Below are 18,193 nucleotides of genomic sequence, written 5' to 3'. Positions count from 1 at the left end.
ATACCCCATTCCAATTGCAAATAGGAAGGACATAGGATCACTTTGTCTAAGTCCCTTTCTAGCTGGAAAAGGCTTGGCAGGGGCACTATTGATCAAGATTAAGAAAGTAACAGTAGAAAGACAACCCCTAATCCAACTGATAAACTGAGCAGGGAAGCTAAGCTCAGCCATAACAGTCTCCAAAAAACTCCACTCAACTGAATCATAAGCTTTTTTGAGATCAATCTTAAGCATACACCTTGGAGTGATATACTTATGAATATAACCTTTAATTAATTTAGTTGCAAGCAAGATATTGTCTCCTATATGCTTGCCAGGAATAAACCCAGCCTGAGCACTATTAATAATCTCATGAAGAACAGAAGCAAGTCATGAAGTCAAAATTTTAGAAATCAGCATATACAGGACTGTACAACAAGCAATTGGCCTGTAATCTTTAGCATAAGAAGAATTCTGCACCTTAGGGACTAAGGTTACAGTAGTGCAATTACAATGCCTCAACATTTTGCCAGTATTAAAGAACTCCATAACACTTGCATAAACATCAGATTTCATAATGTTCCAAGTTTTATTGAAGAAAAGAGCATTGAAACCATCAATACTAGGGCCTTGGTGTTGTCAATACCCTTAAGTGCTAAATCAATCTCTTCAATAGTAATAGGGGAAATGAGAGAGCTCTGAGCAGCCCTAGACAACTGTCTTCCCTTTCTCATAGTTTTCAAATCAACCCTAAGAAGGGAAGTGGCCCTAGAATCCAGCAGATTCTTATAGATTCCAGTAAACTCAGCTTCAATGGTAGCAGGAGTCTTCAGCAATTCACCTTGATCAGTGTAAATAGAATAAATTATGTTCCTGCTTTGTCTTTGCTTCATAACAGAAAAGAAGTAATGATTATTCCCATCACCAAGCTGCATCCAATCCACCCTAGATTTCTGTCTATAGACACTCTCTTGGATGCTTAACCAATGTTTCATATTTGCAATAGCTTCTAGCTCCTGAGTATATAGATATGTATTGGTAACATCACTAGAGATTTATTGCTGAATCTCATTAAGACGATTTTGAGCAGAATCAAGCTTTGCATTGATATCACCAAACTTCTCAATGTTCAAAGTCTTTAAAGCAGTCTTCACATGCTTGAGCTTACACCAAACATCATTCCTAGCATTTCTAGAACCAGTGCTTTGCCAAGTAGTTTCCATAATAGATAAGAAACTATCATGATCAGCTAGATAGTTAAGGAACCTGAAAGGTCTCCCTTTCCCAGGATGGGCATGAAAAATTTCATATACAAGAGGATTATGATCAGATAAAGAAGGAGGCAAGTATATAGCTTCAACATGACCATAACAACTGATCCAAACCTGGTTTAAAAAACCTCTATCAATCCTAGAAAAGGTTCTAGGACCAACATGAGCTTTATTACACCAAGAGTAAAAGGACCCCTTGCTTTAATTTTTATTTCAACAAGAGTCAAATCATCAATACATTGTTGAAAGTCCTTGGTCTCATACTCAGAGACAAAAGCTCCATTCAAGTTATCATCAGCAGACAAGATAGAATTAATGTCTCTAGTACATAGCTAAGGAAAGAGAGTACTAGGTAGCCCCTTAAGACTAGCCCATAGATGCATCCTGTCTTGAATAATATGAAGACTATACACAAAAGTAACCATAATCTGAGTCTGTAGATCTTTTGTACTGAGTAAACAGTGAACAAACTGCTCAGTAGACACAAGAATATCCATAGTGAGACACTCAACTTTCCACCCCACCCAAATTCTACCTTTAGGAGATTTGGAATAGTTACAATGCCAAGAACAAGGGATAACAAACTTCCTCTGAACATTTACACTATTTTTTTTGTTTAACTTTACTTTCCACAAGGAACATAACATCTATTTTTAGCTCTGAAAGAAGCTTCTTAACAGAAGCAAGCTATCTTCCCAAGGTCATTAAGACCCCTTATATTCCATGATAAGACTAACATTTCCCCAAAGAGGGATTACCATCACCCCTAATAGGTTCTTCAGCCTCATCCATAATATTAACAACATCATTATCATGATTAACCAAAGGTATATATGTATTTGAGCTAGGAACAGGAAAAGTGATATGTCTGTTAATTTTCTTCTTTGATTTCTTACTAGGAACCTACCATTCATCAGGTTTCTGAACCTGAGGAGTTGGAGTAACTTCCTTAACAGGCTCAGCAGGTTTATCACCGGCAGTAGGATTGGTTTTCTTAGGAACCCATACTTTCTTAACCCCAACTTGATTTTTTAGTGCCACCAGACTATTTCTTTCCTTGAGCAGGCTTTTGAGGAGCAGCACAATCATGCCCACCTTGATGTACACTCATAAGCACAAACTGGATTACCAATTAAACTACCAATTCTACTCAGAGTATAAGCACCCCAACAGTTCAAAGGTAAATTAGGCAGTTTAATCCACAAAGGAATAGTTCTTAAGATTTCAGCATGAAAATCAAATTTGTCAGACCAAGCTTTGACTATGGCAGGTTTACCAAAGAACATATGAGGACTATAACATAGAATAGCATTTTTATCATCTGCAGACTTCAGATTGATTATAAGATATCCCTCATCATGTCAAAATATGTCTGGTTTACTCCAGTTATCAGCAATATACTTATGAACAACAGAAATAATTGGGGAATAACCAACAACATAGAAGATAAGAGCATTACCCCATTTCTTGTTGCCTTCCTGAATTTCTACTGAGCTGAGTTTAGCAATCGACTCCCATCCCTAATTACAGGAGCAATAAAGGACAGAGAAGCCCCTTTTGCATTTAGCTTCCCCTTGAACAAATCCTTCCATTCTTCAGTGGGGACTTCAGGGACTTGATTCGAAGCTTCACGACCCTTAGAAGTATCAGTATTACCAACAGAAGGAATTACAGAGCTCTGATTTTGCCCAGAAATCAATGAAACAGTAACCGTAGAAACCCTAGTTATTGTTCCATTGGATTCACTGATTCAGCTTGATTTTGGGCAATCGAACTTCTTTGAAAGATTTCAAGCATCCTCAAATCACCTCTGGATATCATTCCAGCAGTTGGATGCACCAGGTGAGGAGGAGGAGTCACCAGTTCATCTTCTTCAGTAATCGGGTTAGTTGAAGAGATCCTAAATTTTCTCAGATTATCCAAGATCTTATCAATAGGAGCATGATTAGTGTTTTGCGGGAGTGGAGTTGATGTTTTCTTCTTGCGTGGCATGGTGAAGAAGAAGCTAGATGAAGATCCCGACCTAGCAGCTCAAATCGCCATGAAAATCACCTTAAGAGAAAAATCTACGGTAAGTCAACGCGATTCAAAAAGCTTTTTGAATGCATTTAACTCCAAATATTCTTCATTTGAATGTTTTTCTTTCATTAAAACATTTTTTTAGGTAAAGAAAAAATGTCATATTGGATTGATTTTTATCACATGTCAACTTAATCTTGTTAAGCAGGCAACACTTGCTATTTGTAGACACCCATTTGTGTCTCCCCAAAACCAAACCCAGTGATGAATATCTTTCACGTCGAACCATAATCGAATGAGGTGAAAGTGTTTGAAAGTCAAGAGTTGCGGTTTAGTTTTATTTAAAAATTCTCTTCTCTCTGTTTTCGAAAATAACTTTGTTTATTTAAAACTAGCCAAACCAGTTTAGTTTGGTCCATAATTAAGGTCCAATAATAGTGTAGTTGGATGGGGCTCGAAGAAGAGACCTTTCCAACGATATATTATAAGCCCAATTCCGATGAAAATTGAGGAAGTTATGGCCAAAATACTAAACTGGGCCCGGTTAATTATTTACATACGGCCCAATGATCTAGAGGAGGACCCAATGTTAATTATTATTCCTAAAATTATTAGGATTAATTATAGCTTTCTAGAAGTTTCTAGAAGGTTCCTTTTAATTCTAATATTATTAGATTTAATAATTATTTATTTTAAAGTGGACTTTTATTTGGAATAATAAAATATTATTATTATTATTATTTTAATATCATTATTATTATTATTATCTTTGAAAAATACGTTTCTTTATCTTCTGTACGGATTCTGTAGATCAAGTTGATTAAAGATCGGATTTCGCGTGGAAAAACGCGCTTAAACCAGGTTGTCGCCAAACGACAAGGCTGTCGCCTCGCGACAGAGTGGATTCCTGGCGACAGCGTGTAGTTTTATTCCTTATCAAATTCTATGATTTTCCGGACTATTTCCTTATAAATAGGGTCTCAAACCTCCGTTTTTATTCATTAACTCTCATCAAGAATTACTTAATTCTTAATTTCTCTCTCTCTCTTTCTAAACCAACCTTTTTACAAAATACAATATTCCGCATTCACTAGACTTAGAATCTCTTAGCCAAGTTCGAAGTTGCCTTCGCCCTAGACGTGCAAGAAAGAGGTACGAGGCTTCAAAGTAAGTAGGTTAGCTTACTCTCTATTTCTTTCACAATGTAGAAAGCATGATTATTATTGTTTAAAATTCCTAGTACCATATTAGGATGTTTTTAATGCTTTCTAGTATCATGTTAGGATGTTATTTTATGCTTTCTAGTATCATGTTTTGGATGCCTTTACTCTTTTCTAATATCATGATATCATGTTAGTGCCATGTTAGGTTTAAAGCTTTGATCTTTATTGCTTAGTGACATGCTAGGGTTTGTTATTAATCTTGTTAATATCATGCCTAGGATCTTGCTATTATTATTAAGCTTTATTATGCCTTATCAAGATTATGATTATATTATGATTATTATTATGATTTTGATTATTATTATTTATGTTGCTTTATATATTATTGTTATTGCTTGATCACACCTTTTATGCATGTTTAAAGGGAATTTGTACTTGAAATCACGCTTAATAAGATAATTAATAATTTGGTTTAGGCTAATGTGATTTTAACTCAAGTGATCGCCAATAATAGTTTTATTTGTGCATTAATATTCAACCAACATAAATAAACAGGTTAGGTTCAATATAATGTTTGTATGTTATTTGAAAAGCGCACATGAATACGAGCAGAACAAAGTAGAGGCCTATTTTATAGGGCGGGTCCTTTCTTTTGTAGATTGGATTCGTACCCTCATCCTCGAACCCTGTTTGGTTCAAGACCTTATGGAGTTGATGGTCCTTTTGGATTGTCTTTTGGGTTTACAAGTTCCTAAAACTTGTTGGCGACTCTTTTGCTCTCTTTTCTTTCCCTTTGGAACGCCACCATACTTTAGTGTATGATCACAGTGGGGTTCAAGTTTGGGGTCATAATGCTTGAAATATTCCCTACACTATTGAAAGTTTTAGGGAGGGGGGGGGGGGGAGGGAGAAGATGTTGGCCGTAAGGGAATCCTCAACCCCAACTTACCTCTAGCAGGAATACTTGTGGAATAGATAAGTACTAAAGTATATACAATGTAAACTACAAAATACGAATGTCATCTACAAAAATATATAGGTGTACTCTTGTACATAATACATGACTCTATGTCTCTATCAGACTATCAGTGTCTATGAATTGATAGACATATCTTTTAATTTGTTACGATACTAAAGAAAAAAGGGAAAAAAAATATTAAAAACCTCTTCTCACAAGGGGATCGAAATTCCTAATGTATCAGAAGATAGGGTGATGAGAAAGTATAAAGAGCTATGTAATATAATGTCCATAGTACCACCATTGGTGATGACCAACATTGGTGGGCAAGTCTATTGCTTCCCTATAGACAATTTATGATACAGGTTTTAGGTTGACAAAGATGAGCTCCATAGACAAATTCATCATTATTTAAGGTAAAACAAAAATGAAATTCACATGAGCATTACCTTGTACAATAATGTAAAATATTAGTGTAAATTTATGCTTAAAAGAGCAAGTTAACGTATAGTGAACAAGCTAGACATACATATATAAAAGCTTATTTTACTAATGAAAACACTACTTCTCCAATTCTATCTCCGCGACTGCACTTATCGATTAATTTCTTTCTATCGTGAAGACAATTTATAATACAAGTTTGGGTTGACAAAGATGAGCTCGATAGGCATATTCATCATTATTTAAGGTAAAACAAAATTGAAATTCACATGAGCTGATGAGCATTACCTTGTACAATAATGTAAAATATTTGTGTAAAATTGTGCTTAAAAGAGCAAGTTTACGTATTGCGAACAAGACATACATAAAAGCTTACTTTACCAAAACACTACTCCAATTCTGTCTCCACGATTGCACTTACCGATTAATTTCTTTCTACCGTGAAAAGTTTTACAATCACACGATTACATTTTTTTCCTTCACTAGACAAAATTATAAAGTAAATAAATAAATAAATAAATACTTCGTATATATTAATAAAAAAAAAACAGAAATGGCTTCGCCCAGGCTCGAACTGGAGACCTTCAGTGTGTTAGACTGACGTGATAACCAACTACACCACGAAACCAACTTGTTGTTCATCGTACATGATAATTTAATATAGATTTGAAATAAGCCATGCATGCATGTATATTCTTTGGTCCCACTAGGCCCACTACAATGCCTTGTTAATATAGTCATCACTCGCCAATCATATTCATCCATGTTTTTTGTCATTAAACATGTTTGTATGTTCATGTATGTTTTGAATTATTGATTAATGTGAGGACCATAAACATTAAAATAGCATTCTTTAAGATTATTGTCTCACATCTTAGAACTTATATTATATCTAAGAATATATTGTAGAATGTAATAATTGGATCTCCATGCCTTAATTTCTATATACTCTGCATGATCTCATTCAATCACAATATAGGGATTTTTTACTCCTATAAACAAACCATTATTTCTGACCAAGATCAAGGGTAGGTGCGGCTTAATTAACTATTTGTGAGCTATGCTTTTTGCCTTTTTGGTCATGTATGTTGGGAAGTTTAAATACCCTCCCTTTAATCACGTTACTCAAATAGATGTAGCTTACAGTAGCTTTTTAATCCATGTAATCTGATTGGTAGATCAATTCTCGGGTTTTGTAACTGTTAGAGATATGAGATCAAATTATATTGAAAAATATATATCTCTAATAGTAACTCTTATTGGAAATAAAATACTCTTCATTTCTTGATATTCTTGAGTAGATACAGCGTTTAACAAGTGTATTCACGTATTGAAAACATAGGCACACATTAGATAATCTCAATATCAACTTTTTTTTTAAGACAAAAGAAAGTATACACCAAGGTTAGATAATTCCTTTTTCAAAATTAAACTCTACCTTATCGATCAAAATTCAATGAAGCAAGCACAAACTAAAACATATGAACTCAGTAATTGAAGTATTTCATGACAAAATTTTCCTCCAAACATGCACTAAAGTGTATACAGTAATAGGTTAGGTAGATTATGAATATCAAATCAAATACCCTTATCGCCGGTAATTTGTCTGTATGTTATTTGACCTTAAGCATAGCCTATTTTCATATTAGGACCTTATGGTTAGTGGGCCTATTCTGTATCAATAATTTATGTATTAGAGCCCAAATTTTTTAAAATGTATGTAGAACATAACAAACTTGGTCATTTAACTCAACTAGGTTAAATCCCGTGCAATGCACGGTAGTTAAATATTTTTTGACAATTTTATTACAAATTTTTTAATAGAAAAAATTGCAAAAAACCACCTTTTATACCAACTTTTTTGTAAAAAAACACCTTATAAATGGTGATAGTGTTTCCCTGGGTTTTTAAAACAAACAGCATAGATAATTTTGGGTAATTTCATTCCATTCTCTCCCATTCCCTTTGTTCATTCCATTCCGTTTACCCCGTATAAACCAAACGGCCCCTTACAATATACAATGGATTAGTGGTGAGATTAAATTTATCTATCTATCTATATATATATATATATATAATTTTTTATTTTTTTATTTTATTTTATTTTATTTATTTTTTTATTTTTTTTTGAAAGAAGAGATTAAATAGATATTTAAATGTATAGGTAACTAGGTAATTTCTCAAAAAAAAAAAAAAAAAAAAAGAAAAAAGAAAAAAAAAAGGTAACTAGGTAAGATTTTTCAATAGAGTATTTTTCTCAAGATAGATCGAGCACAAATTATGAAATGATTAACGAGGGTGCACTAATGAACGCGTTTCTCAATGCCAAAAATTCATATACTTTGTATTTTCTCCGTTTTTATTTACTTACAATATATTCTTGTGGTACAAATTTTGAAGTCGAGATTAACAATGTGATAAACGGACAAATTTATCAAAATAATTTTAACACATGGTACTAATCCTTCCCTACGATAAATCATTCGTTTACCTTCACTAATCACCTCCTAAAAGTGTATGTCTATAGGTTGTGTTGTAAATAAGGAAACGGAAAAACTATAAAAATTTAACCAATCTACACTGGAGTTTACTTAACTTGATTTTGACCTAACCAAATTTGACTCAACTTAACTCGACATGAATTGTCATTGTCAGCCCATAATTAATTAAATAAATGACCAACTAATCCTCCTTCTTTGGTTTAGTATTCTGTACTTCTTATTTAATAATTTAACTCAATATAAATAAATAAATAAATCTTATTGACACGATGAACACAATTAAAATAGACCCAACTCACCTCAAAACTAAATATAACCGCTATTTACCCAAATACGACCCAAAAAAATCCAATCTGAATGACCCGATAGCCAACTTTACTATTCTACTAGTCGACACTAAAGAGATCAATTCCTTTATTTGCCCCTGCATTAACGGCAGAGTGTGCTAAAACTTGTGAAGCTACATTGCCTCCACTTCAATCATGTGATTCTCATTTAATCTCCCTTTCACCCCTTAATACATCACCGCTCCCTATTCAATCCATTCACACAACTCCTAAATCTTACAATATCTCTTTTATAATGTCCCTTTCTTTTTGCAATTTCTAACCATTTTCTTCTTTTACTTCCTAAGCTAGTCCACAAAAATCTCATGAAAGACCTCTCTTTCTTCTTCCGTAAGAGCTTAATGGGTTCTAAAATGGGTAGAGGCATTCGCAACGTATGCAACGACGACAATTCGACTTCAACTCTCAACCAAAAACAACCAAACTCCCAAGAAGCATCCTCTTCTACGTCGTACATAATGGAAGCTGATCATGTGCCCCCTAGGAAGAGCGTGACCTTAGAAGAAATGATACTTCAACTCGAAATAGAGGAGGAGATTGCAAGAAAAGAAAAGGCAGGGTACTATAAATACAAAGAAGAAATGATCAACTTCCCTCGTAGGATGTCGTGTGTGAACAACTCCGACATCCTACGATCAGCTAGGAATGCATTGAATCAATACCCGCGATTCTCCCTAGATGGGAGAGACGCGATGTATAGGTCTTCCTTTCGCAAAAGTAGTCCATCCCCTCGTGTAATCGACGGGGTTAAGCTAGGGAGGATGTTGCATTTGCCAAATAGTGTAGGAGGGGAGAATGTTATATGGTGTAAGCCAGGGGTGGTGCCGAAGTTGATGGGGTTAGAGGCCATGCCTTTGCCTATTAGTAGTCTTTATAAAAGTAAGAATAAATCAAAAAATGATACGAAACAAAAGTTGTGTAACGCTATTAGGAATCAAAATTTGAAAAGAAGGGAGAAAAATGAGGCAGAGAGACGACAACAAATGAGGAATGTAAGGAATTCGGATGTATGTTGTGGGGATATTAAGAGATTAGGGCGCGGTAGTAGTGGTGGTGGTGGTAGTCGTTGTTCTTCCTCGAACGAGTATTGTGTTATGAACCCCATTGCTTTGGAGCCTGTATATGGTCTAGGAGGACCAGTATCATGGCCAAATCCTTATAAATACACTTCACATTAGTTTTTGTAACCTTGTAATCGATCTCATAGTGAATGACAATTTTGGTTGTCAATATTTTGCTATATATGCTTACATGAAAGTTGCTGTTATTTACTTATTTATCTAGCCATAATTATATTGTCAATACGTTCAACTTGGTGTACAAAATTTCTAAACATCAAATCACACATTAGAATTTAGAAAGCTTAGCATGTCATCCCTATAGAAGTGGCATTTAGCTTAAATTTTAAAGGTTAGTTCTAAAATTTATTCAGTGGATAAATTAAAGGATTTTTTTACATTTGCTACCACCTAAAAGACCTTGCTTCAGATTCGCTACCGTTTTAAATTTTTTTTTTTACTTTGCTACCACCCTAAACCAAGTTTGTTAGAAATCACTACCACTTATTGGAATCCGTTAGGATTTCCGTTAAGTTTATTTAAAAAAAAAATAATAAACAAAAAAAAAAGAAAAAATTAAAAAAACCCCAGCCACCCCACTGCCACCACCTCCCTTCAACTGCTACCCCTCCCCCTCCCCCTCCCCCCCCTGCCGGCGACCGGCGCCAAAAGATTCGGCCGGCGCCGGCGACCTCACCCCCCTCCCTTTTCCCCACCCACGACGCCAAACCCCCCTCCCTTTCCCTCACCCACGAAGCCAACCCCACCACCCACGAAGCCAAACCCTCCACCCACGAAGCCAATCCTCATCAAAATCAACCCTCTCCCCGTTTACCCCACCGGAAGCGACCCCCCTCCCCTTCCCCCACCCAAAAATCGACACTCCTAACCCTAAACCACAATTAACGAATTTTAGGGTTTCGCTCATGGTGGTTTTTGGGTGGTGGTTTAGGGTTAGGGGTGGTCGAAAAGGGTAGAAAAAGGGGAGGGGGGTCGATTCCGGTGGAGGCAACGGGGAGGGGGGCTGAATTTAGTGGGGGTTGGCTTCGGTGGGTGGGGGAAAGGGAGGTGGGGGTTGGGTTTGTGGTGGGGGAAAGGGAGGGGGTTGGGTTCGTGGGTGGGGGAAAGGGAGGGGGGTGGGGTCGCCGGCGTCGGCCGTTGTTTTGGGCGTCGGCCGCCAGCAGGGGGAGGAGGAAGGGTGGCAGTTGAGGGGAAGGGGTGGTAGTGGGGTGGCTGGACGGTGGTTCGGGGCATGCTGACGGAAATTTGTAACGGTGTAAGGCATGGGTAGTAATTTCTAACAAACTTTGTTTAGAGTGGTAGCAAAGTAAATTTTTTTTTTAAATGGGTAGCGAATCTGAAGTGAGGTGTTTTAGGTGGTAGCAAATGTGAAAAAATCCTAAATTAAATCATCAAAAAATATTAGGTTGGTTTAAGTTGTTTGTATCGAGTCATCAAATAAGCTACTGTAGCTTTTAAGTAATAAATAATCTATCAATTCAATGTAATAGATACTATAATTTAGATTTGGATAAAGTAGTACAAATCAAGCAATCAAGTATGACCTATTTTATTTAAAAAAAAATACAAGGCCGACAACAATTATTACTTGTGTCATGAGCTTATGACGTTCCTTGTTAATTGTTACTACTTGTTTGTTGTATTCTATAGGAGTATCACTATATGTATGTCAAACAACTTAACTTCTTTCTATTATTTTTTTATGAAACAACTTAACTATGCAATTTTGGTAAGTGATAATATGAATCTTGTTCAGCAATTAGAAATCTAGAATCTTCTTTTGCTTAAGAGCGCAATTCAAGTTTTACCAACTACTAGTACTTACCTCTAAGAAAAACAATGGCAATTGACAGTTTATTTATCAACTTTGGATTTTAGAAAACTCCATCAATTTTAGTACTTGATTTGTTCACTTGTAACAACAAATTAAATTTGCCACCATATGTTATACACGCATTTATGCATAAATATCTAAACTGAAAGCAATTATCAAAGCTTTATTATAACAGTATTACACACTATAGTACATACATATGTGGTACCATTATCACTCTGAAAGTGATCTTTTATCTACCTTCATAACATCTTCATCAACTAATCCACAATAAACACCGCGAATTATACCAAGAAACTTAATAATCACCACCTAAATCATGCAATCCAGTAGTAGCAAGCTTATTAACAAGAGCAAGAGCATTACTAGTAATATAACTAGCATTTTGAACCTTGTCACATAACCTAGTAATCTGCTTGTTTTTCCGGCCTCTTCGAACACCCTCGAAACCATTAATACAAGTGTCTTGATCAGTCAATGCAGCACTTAACCATGTCAAAACATCACCCATTTGTTCCTTAAACACACCACTACTTAACCTTCTTAACACTCCTAGTGATTTATGAAGATCGTCTAGGGCACCTTGGATGCACTCCACACAATCAGCCAGAGCAGCCCTGTTTCGTGTCCCTCGAATATGACCGTGTTTCCTAGTCGTGTCAAGGTATTGTGATACTACCTTGACCTCGGAAATGGTTACCGACACTCCTGCTCGTGCCCACCGGCTAGGACTACGTTTCGCGTTGTTTGAGTACGAAGCCAAGGACTTAACACAAAGGTCTTGGTACCTTGTAACGCTACATGCTTCACGAACATAATTCGTACCATCAACAAAGGCGATGAATAATATTGATGTGAAAAATAAACAAAGAATGTAGAAATTATTGAATGGTTTTGTAGTAGATGTAGATTGGATCATTTTTTTTTTTTTAGTTAGTTTTAATTTGAGTATAATTACCAAAAATGTTTTTAACACAAAATTAAATAAGGGTAGAGTTTAGGTTATTTTTAAGGGGTGTGTTTAAAAGGGCAAGAGAGTGGTGAGTGTAATAAATTAGTGGAAAAGGAAGGGAGATGTATTAACATGTGAATGGGTGGAAGCAAGGATCTCATGAACTTAAAAAGAGTATGTTAGGTATATCCATCAATGCAAATGCAGTTTCTGTCTATTCATTAAAAAGATTACAGTGATATCTAATAATGTAGAGGTGTACTATTGTACTGTCAATAACTAAATATAGGATGTAAGGGCGCCACAAGTCCACAACAACAAGTAACGAGAACTTCAACTGAAGGGTTCGGTTGGGTTTGGTTTCAAGTCGAGTTCACGTGGGTCGGTTTGATATTGGGTATGGTTCTTATACAGGTCAATAATATAGAGTTTTGGATCGGATCAGTTTGAGTCGAATAAAATTCGTTTGGGCTGATTTTGAATTCCAAATGTTGGAATTCTTAGAGGTTGGGTTTCAGCAGGGTCGTGTCTGTAGCAAATTGTTTCATGGTTCGATTTGGAAATTGACAATGTTACTAATGTTTGGCATGGGCTTAATTTCCAAAAAGTAGAGTGAATAATCTTTGGGTTGTTTTCTAAAGTATCACCATATACATGAATTTTATGTATTTATTTTCTTGGTAAGGAGAAGAGTCTTACTAAGGGTCTGTGCTCTTCAGCTTAATTTCAGTTCAGTTCAGTCCCTAATTTCCTTCTCCCATAATAGTTCAGTTCAGTTTAGCTCGGTTTTTCATTTCATTTCAGCTTAGTTCAGTAAATCAAAACAAGCCATAATTTTTTTTTTTATTATATTTTTTTTTTTTTTAGAAAAAAGACCCTAAATGTAGCAAAAGTTCATCAAAAAAAAAAAAAAAACTTATGTTGAACAACAAGTTAAAATTTAAAAAATTTCTTCTTGGAGCCCTTTTAGTATTTTTGTGATAAGTACATTTTTTTTTGAATCGTTGTGATAAAGTTGATATTACAAAGTTTTATATTAATACGTATTTTATAACTAAGGATTCCAACGAATACCTATTTTACAATTAGGGATTCTAACTCGCACGACGTGTGCGGTATAGCTTGTCCTTTGAGAAGAACTGTTATCGTTGTTCTTTATGCCCTATGCCTATTTGTGTAATATTTTATTAAAACTATTTGCATATAAACGATAAATGTGTTGGATATTGTGTAGTTGTGCAACGTCAAAACATTAGTTAAGCTACTTTGAATTGATTTAGTGATTAAATGGTAAGAAGATATTGAGTTCAATGTAGAAATACAAATGTCTAATTAATTTTGAATTGGAAAATTAAAACAATAAGATAATAGAGAGAGTTTAATCAGGAATTAAATATTTAAATAAACATAACTTTTTCAATCAATAGAGAATTCAAGAGATAATTATAAGACTTTTGAAATCAAATGGAGGCAAATATGTAAAAGAGCATTTTTAGGGATATAAATGTCCATGCAATATTCATAAGAGTTTTCTTAAACTTTATATAAGGTAGAGATATATTAAAAATAAAATATATATTTTGTATGTCGCTAGAAACGAAGTTTAATTTAGAGTATATAAATAGTTTTTTTTAAAAAAAAGTCAAACATGTCAATTATTTAAGTACAATGGGAGTAGTTGCAACGTTAGGGTTTTGAAACTATTTATATTCTTTCTAATCTCCTATTAGTCGTATTGTAATTTATTAATAAGTATTACAATTATGTAGGACTTTGTTGGATTCTTCCAAAAGCAATCAAAGTTAAGTGGAGTAATAGTTTACATTTTGCATTAACAAGTGTTAAACTCTAGTGTTGCAAGTATATGGAGCAAATGAACAAGTGTAAAACTCTAGTGTTGCATGTAAAATGGAGCAAGATGAAATATAAAAAAGTAAAAAACTCAAAATGTTACATAGTACTCCGTACCAAAAATATTGTCAAATTAGTATTAATAAATATTTGCTTAATACAGTATATTTATTTATTTTTTATTAAGGTATACGGAGTATTTTCATATATTAACCGTCTAGCTTATAATTTGTACAAACCATATGTTGACATGTGTAACGTGTCTGATCAAAATGTGTCAATTATTAATGGGTCATATTTCGAGCCTTAAATCAAACTGTGTCAATTATTAACGGGTCACACTTCGAACCTTAACCCGTTAACCAGATCATTCGATTCGACTTAATTTTGCCGAACCTCCAAATCTCCAATCCTCCACCTTCTAACACTGCTCGTCTCCTTCAATTGCAAAACCAAGAAATCAACGATCAAAGTTTCAGAGAAAAACTGGGAGAGATGATGAGAACGGAGGTGCTTAAAGTCTACAGAGAAGTTTTGAAGGCAACTCGTAAATCATTTGCAGGCGATACCCAGATGCTTAAAGCTTCTGCCATGGAAGTTCGCTCCAAATTTGAAGAGAACAAAAGCGTGAATTCCAAAGAAGATATTCAGAGACTCATTGATGAAGCTCATGAAGCTTCCCATTTCATCTCCACCATGATCGTCCAAGCCAAGCTCAATGAACGTGGTGGCTATGGTAATTCCTTTTCTTTCCTATTTTGTTCTTATTTTTTTGGGATTTTGTGTTGTTGGGAGAAATTATGCCATTTTTCAGATGTTTTTGGGGTTTTATGCTTTGTTGGAATGATGGGTTTATGCCTGAAGTTTGAAATTGAGAGGGGTGAAGGTGATTTATTGAGTTTTGTGATGAGATTAGATTGCCTGCCAACTGTTTGTTGAATTGTCTGAATGAGGATGGTGGAAAAATCGTGGATAATACTGCTAGTGTTAGTTGAATGCCTACTTTTAGAATGCTATCTAATTGGAAAGTATTTTGATTTGCTCTATTGAATGTGTATTGAGTATAGGGTTTAGTTGAAACTATGTATAACGCAATTTAGAAGTAGAAAGCTTAGTCAAACACAATTTAATTTATTGATCTACTAAGATCTCTGGCAATTTGCTGGGTTGCAAAACTTTCATGTAATCATCTCTTTGGTTTTAATTTGTGTTTGATATAGATGCACAGTTGACTCTTGATAAGTTAACTCTACTCATTTAGAATTTCTAGTTCGGCACTTAGATGCTAAACCGAACCGGAATCTAGCAGATGTGGCGTTTTCTGGCCATCTAGTTAGAAATGATGGAATATAGGGACTGTTTAGAGTATTTACTTGATTAGTAACTTAGGTAAATTGTTGCCCTGAGTAGCCAATTTGGAAAATATTTCCGCAACGTCGAAGCTGTTTGCTAAGTTTTGGGAGCTGCATATTGAACACAGATGTTTTGAATGATTCGGAGTTGAAGGTAGAAAACTGATAACTGACAGCCTGTCAGGTGCTCCAATGAAAGGAGATAAGAGCAACTGTCAGCCTCTCTCCTAAAAGGCCTTGATCTCTCACACCTGGATTCAGTGGTTTTGATGCTAAATTCAAACTAGTGTACTATTAGGGTTGGTTATTAAACATGTGTTTTTTTTTTTCCCCTTTCAATTTCTCTCCCTGACTCAAATTTAGGCTTCTGTCAGATTGAGGAGAGTAAAGCCAACTTTAATTTCAGTTACATGAGTTTGAATTTCATGAATGTCTTTATTCTGAATTAGGACTTCTAAAGCTTCAAGCCTGCTGAAACAGATATGCCCTCGGAGCAATTAAGGACTGAATTTAGACTATCAGTAGCAGGATGACATAGGTTAGGTGCATAAAGTTGAGGAACTAGGAAGTAATGTGGATTTTTTTTTTTTAAATCTGATTTCTGGAACTCCCTCTTTGGAGACGCCTCTCAAGAGTCTCAACTAGCATTCACAATGTGTAGTTAACTAAGCCTCATCATTCTATCAACATTTGTTTATGCTTCTTTTAGTGAAATGGAATAATATTTTTGCTTCTTTGGCAAATATAACTATCTAATGTGGTCCTGTAGGATAAAGTCCGTAATTTAGCAAGGATACGACCAATTGAGTGAAATGGCTGATATGGTACTGGGGAATAATCTCTGAAATTTAGCATAATGGATTGTTTACTGTACCCATGCCTCTAGCAAACTTTGATCGGAGGCAGGATTAGGGACCCTTGTGTGCTGACTCCTGCTGTTTCTGTTGGAGCCTTGAGTTTATAGATGATTGACCGCTGCTATCTCACAGAGGAAAAGCAAAGGACTGAGTGAAGAAAGTTATTATTCAGTTCTAAACGGATTGCCCTAAAACTTCATCAAATGAGTATTACTACTCCCTCCCTCTGTCCAGTGACTATCTTCTGTTCTTTGCTGAAGTCTTGAAGCTACTTACTGTGTTTGGCTGCAAAGGATTGAAAGAATTTATGCTAATAGTCTAAAACCAGTGATCTCTTGATTAGTGAAGTTGTTTTCAAGAGTGTCTTCGAGGTAAGAGCTCTATGAGAGATTAACGCTGGTAGTGGTGACATGCTCCTTAAGCTAAGGCCCAGATTGATTCTTTCTCCAAATTATGTGGTTGTTTTGTCATACTAATAGTGAGTTTTGTTTCCATGTATTTTCACTAATTTGGTGAACGACCTTTCAGAAGAGGTTGTTGCACCTACATGAGGAATCTTGGGATTGCCTTTTAGAGGATTTGGTAAGGGTAAGGAGAGGAAGTGTAATTAGAGCATAACTTCCAGGATCTTCTCATGAGTTTTTTTGTCTTCTAAATTATTTTAGGATAAGGTACTCATTGGGCTTTTTCAGGAATTACTCTTGATTAGGTTCGAAGGAATTGATTAGATTGTATTCTTTGTTTTAATATTCAGAAGACAGTATGTCCTGATTGTTTGTTATCCTTTTTTGCAGCCGTTGATATAATCTGTCTTTTTCCCTCGCTTAGTCAGAAAAATGGCCATGTCATTCTTTTTTTATTTTTCTTTGAAGAATTTCAATCCTTTTGTTTTACGCCTCTTTGATCATTTAACATGGTATACTTATGTGGTGCAGAAATGAAACCAATGAAAGATCACGCTGGGGCAACCTTGGAAGTTCCATCAGAGGAGATTCTGAAGAATTCAGCATAACAGACCAATAGGCCCTCAAATTTTTGTTCATTATTTGTTTTGGGAAGTTGATAATCTCTGGCTGTGGAAGCTTACCACATTACCATTCCATTTTATGGGAATCAGCAGTCGGCTTCAAAAGCCTCTTGTTTCTTGCTTGTCTGGTTCAAGAACATTAACTAGCAAACATGTACTGATTTTTATGAGCAATTTTTTGGTTGGTTTGCAGTCTTAAACTCTTCTCAAGCCATTTCTGACCTTCGAGAATAGTATGCTGGGACTAAGACTTTGTTGTTGTTTACTATGTATTATAGGAACTAGGAAGAGACCTGTTGCTGACAGTTGTTTAATTAATTTCATGGGTTCCTCCCAACTCATTGACTCAGTGACTAATGTATAAGGACAAAGGAGACTTGAAAATAGTAATAACAATTAGGTTTAAACATCATGGATATTTTTCTTTTATCATAACTCTTAAAATTCATCTGGAACACGTTTCTTCTTTTGAACTTCAAATATATAGAAACACGATCATCAAATCCTAAGTACACATGAGATCGCAAATAGCTTTCCATTATTTGAACAGATAAGCAAAAGC

General features: G+C 35.2%; 3 protein-coding genes and 1 non-coding gene across 4 annotated transcripts; 2 read left to right on the top strand and 2 right to left on the bottom strand.

Moving 5' to 3' along the window:
* Positions 1 to 6,385: 6,385 nt before the first annotated feature.
* TRNAV-AAC (transfer RNA valine (anticodon AAC)) lies at positions 6,386 to 6,459 on the bottom strand. Its single transcript has one exon. It is a non-coding gene; the product is annotated as a tRNA-Val (tRNA).
* A 2,495-nt stretch (positions 6,460 to 8,954) lies between these two features.
* LOC145618485 (uncharacterized) lies at positions 8,955 to 9,902 on the top strand. Its single transcript, XM_081673255.1, has one exon. The coding sequence runs from the start codon at positions 8,985 to 8,987 to the stop codon at positions 9,855 to 9,857; it is 873 nt and encodes a 290-aa protein (XP_081529381.1). The 5' UTR covers positions 8,955 to 8,984; the 3' UTR covers positions 9,858 to 9,902.
* Positions 9,903 to 11,640: 1,738 nt separating this feature from the next.
* Positions 11,641 to 12,618, bottom strand: LOC145618387 (pectinesterase inhibitor 6-like). The gene has a single exon (XM_081673160.1). The coding sequence runs from the start codon at positions 12,509 to 12,511 to the stop codon at positions 11,891 to 11,893; it is 621 nt and encodes a 206-aa protein (XP_081529286.1). The 5' UTR covers positions 12,512 to 12,618; the 3' UTR covers positions 11,641 to 11,890.
* Positions 12,619 to 14,775: 2,157 nt separating this feature from the next.
* On the top strand, positions 14,776 to 17,845 carry LOC145618268 (mitochondrial zinc maintenance protein 1, mitochondrial-like). Its single transcript, XM_081673044.1, has 2 exons — positions 14,776 to 15,131; positions 17,540 to 17,845. The coding sequence occupies exons 1-2, from the start codon at positions 14,891 to 14,893 to the stop codon at positions 17,614 to 17,616; spliced, it is 318 nt and encodes a 105-aa protein (XP_081529170.1). The 5' UTR covers positions 14,776 to 14,890; the 3' UTR covers positions 17,617 to 17,845.
* The last annotated feature ends 348 nt before the right edge of the window (positions 17,846 to 18,193 follow it).

The sequence above is a fragment of the Chenopodium album genome, chromosome 26, assembly GCF_948465745.1.
Source record: "Chenopodium album chromosome 26, dcCheAlbu1.1, whole genome shotgun sequence".
Taxonomy (NCBI): Eukaryota; Viridiplantae; Streptophyta; class Magnoliopsida; order Caryophyllales; family Amaranthaceae; genus Chenopodium; species Chenopodium album.
Note: the sequence above shows the minus strand (reverse complement) of the source record. Positions and strands in the feature narration are given on the sequence as shown.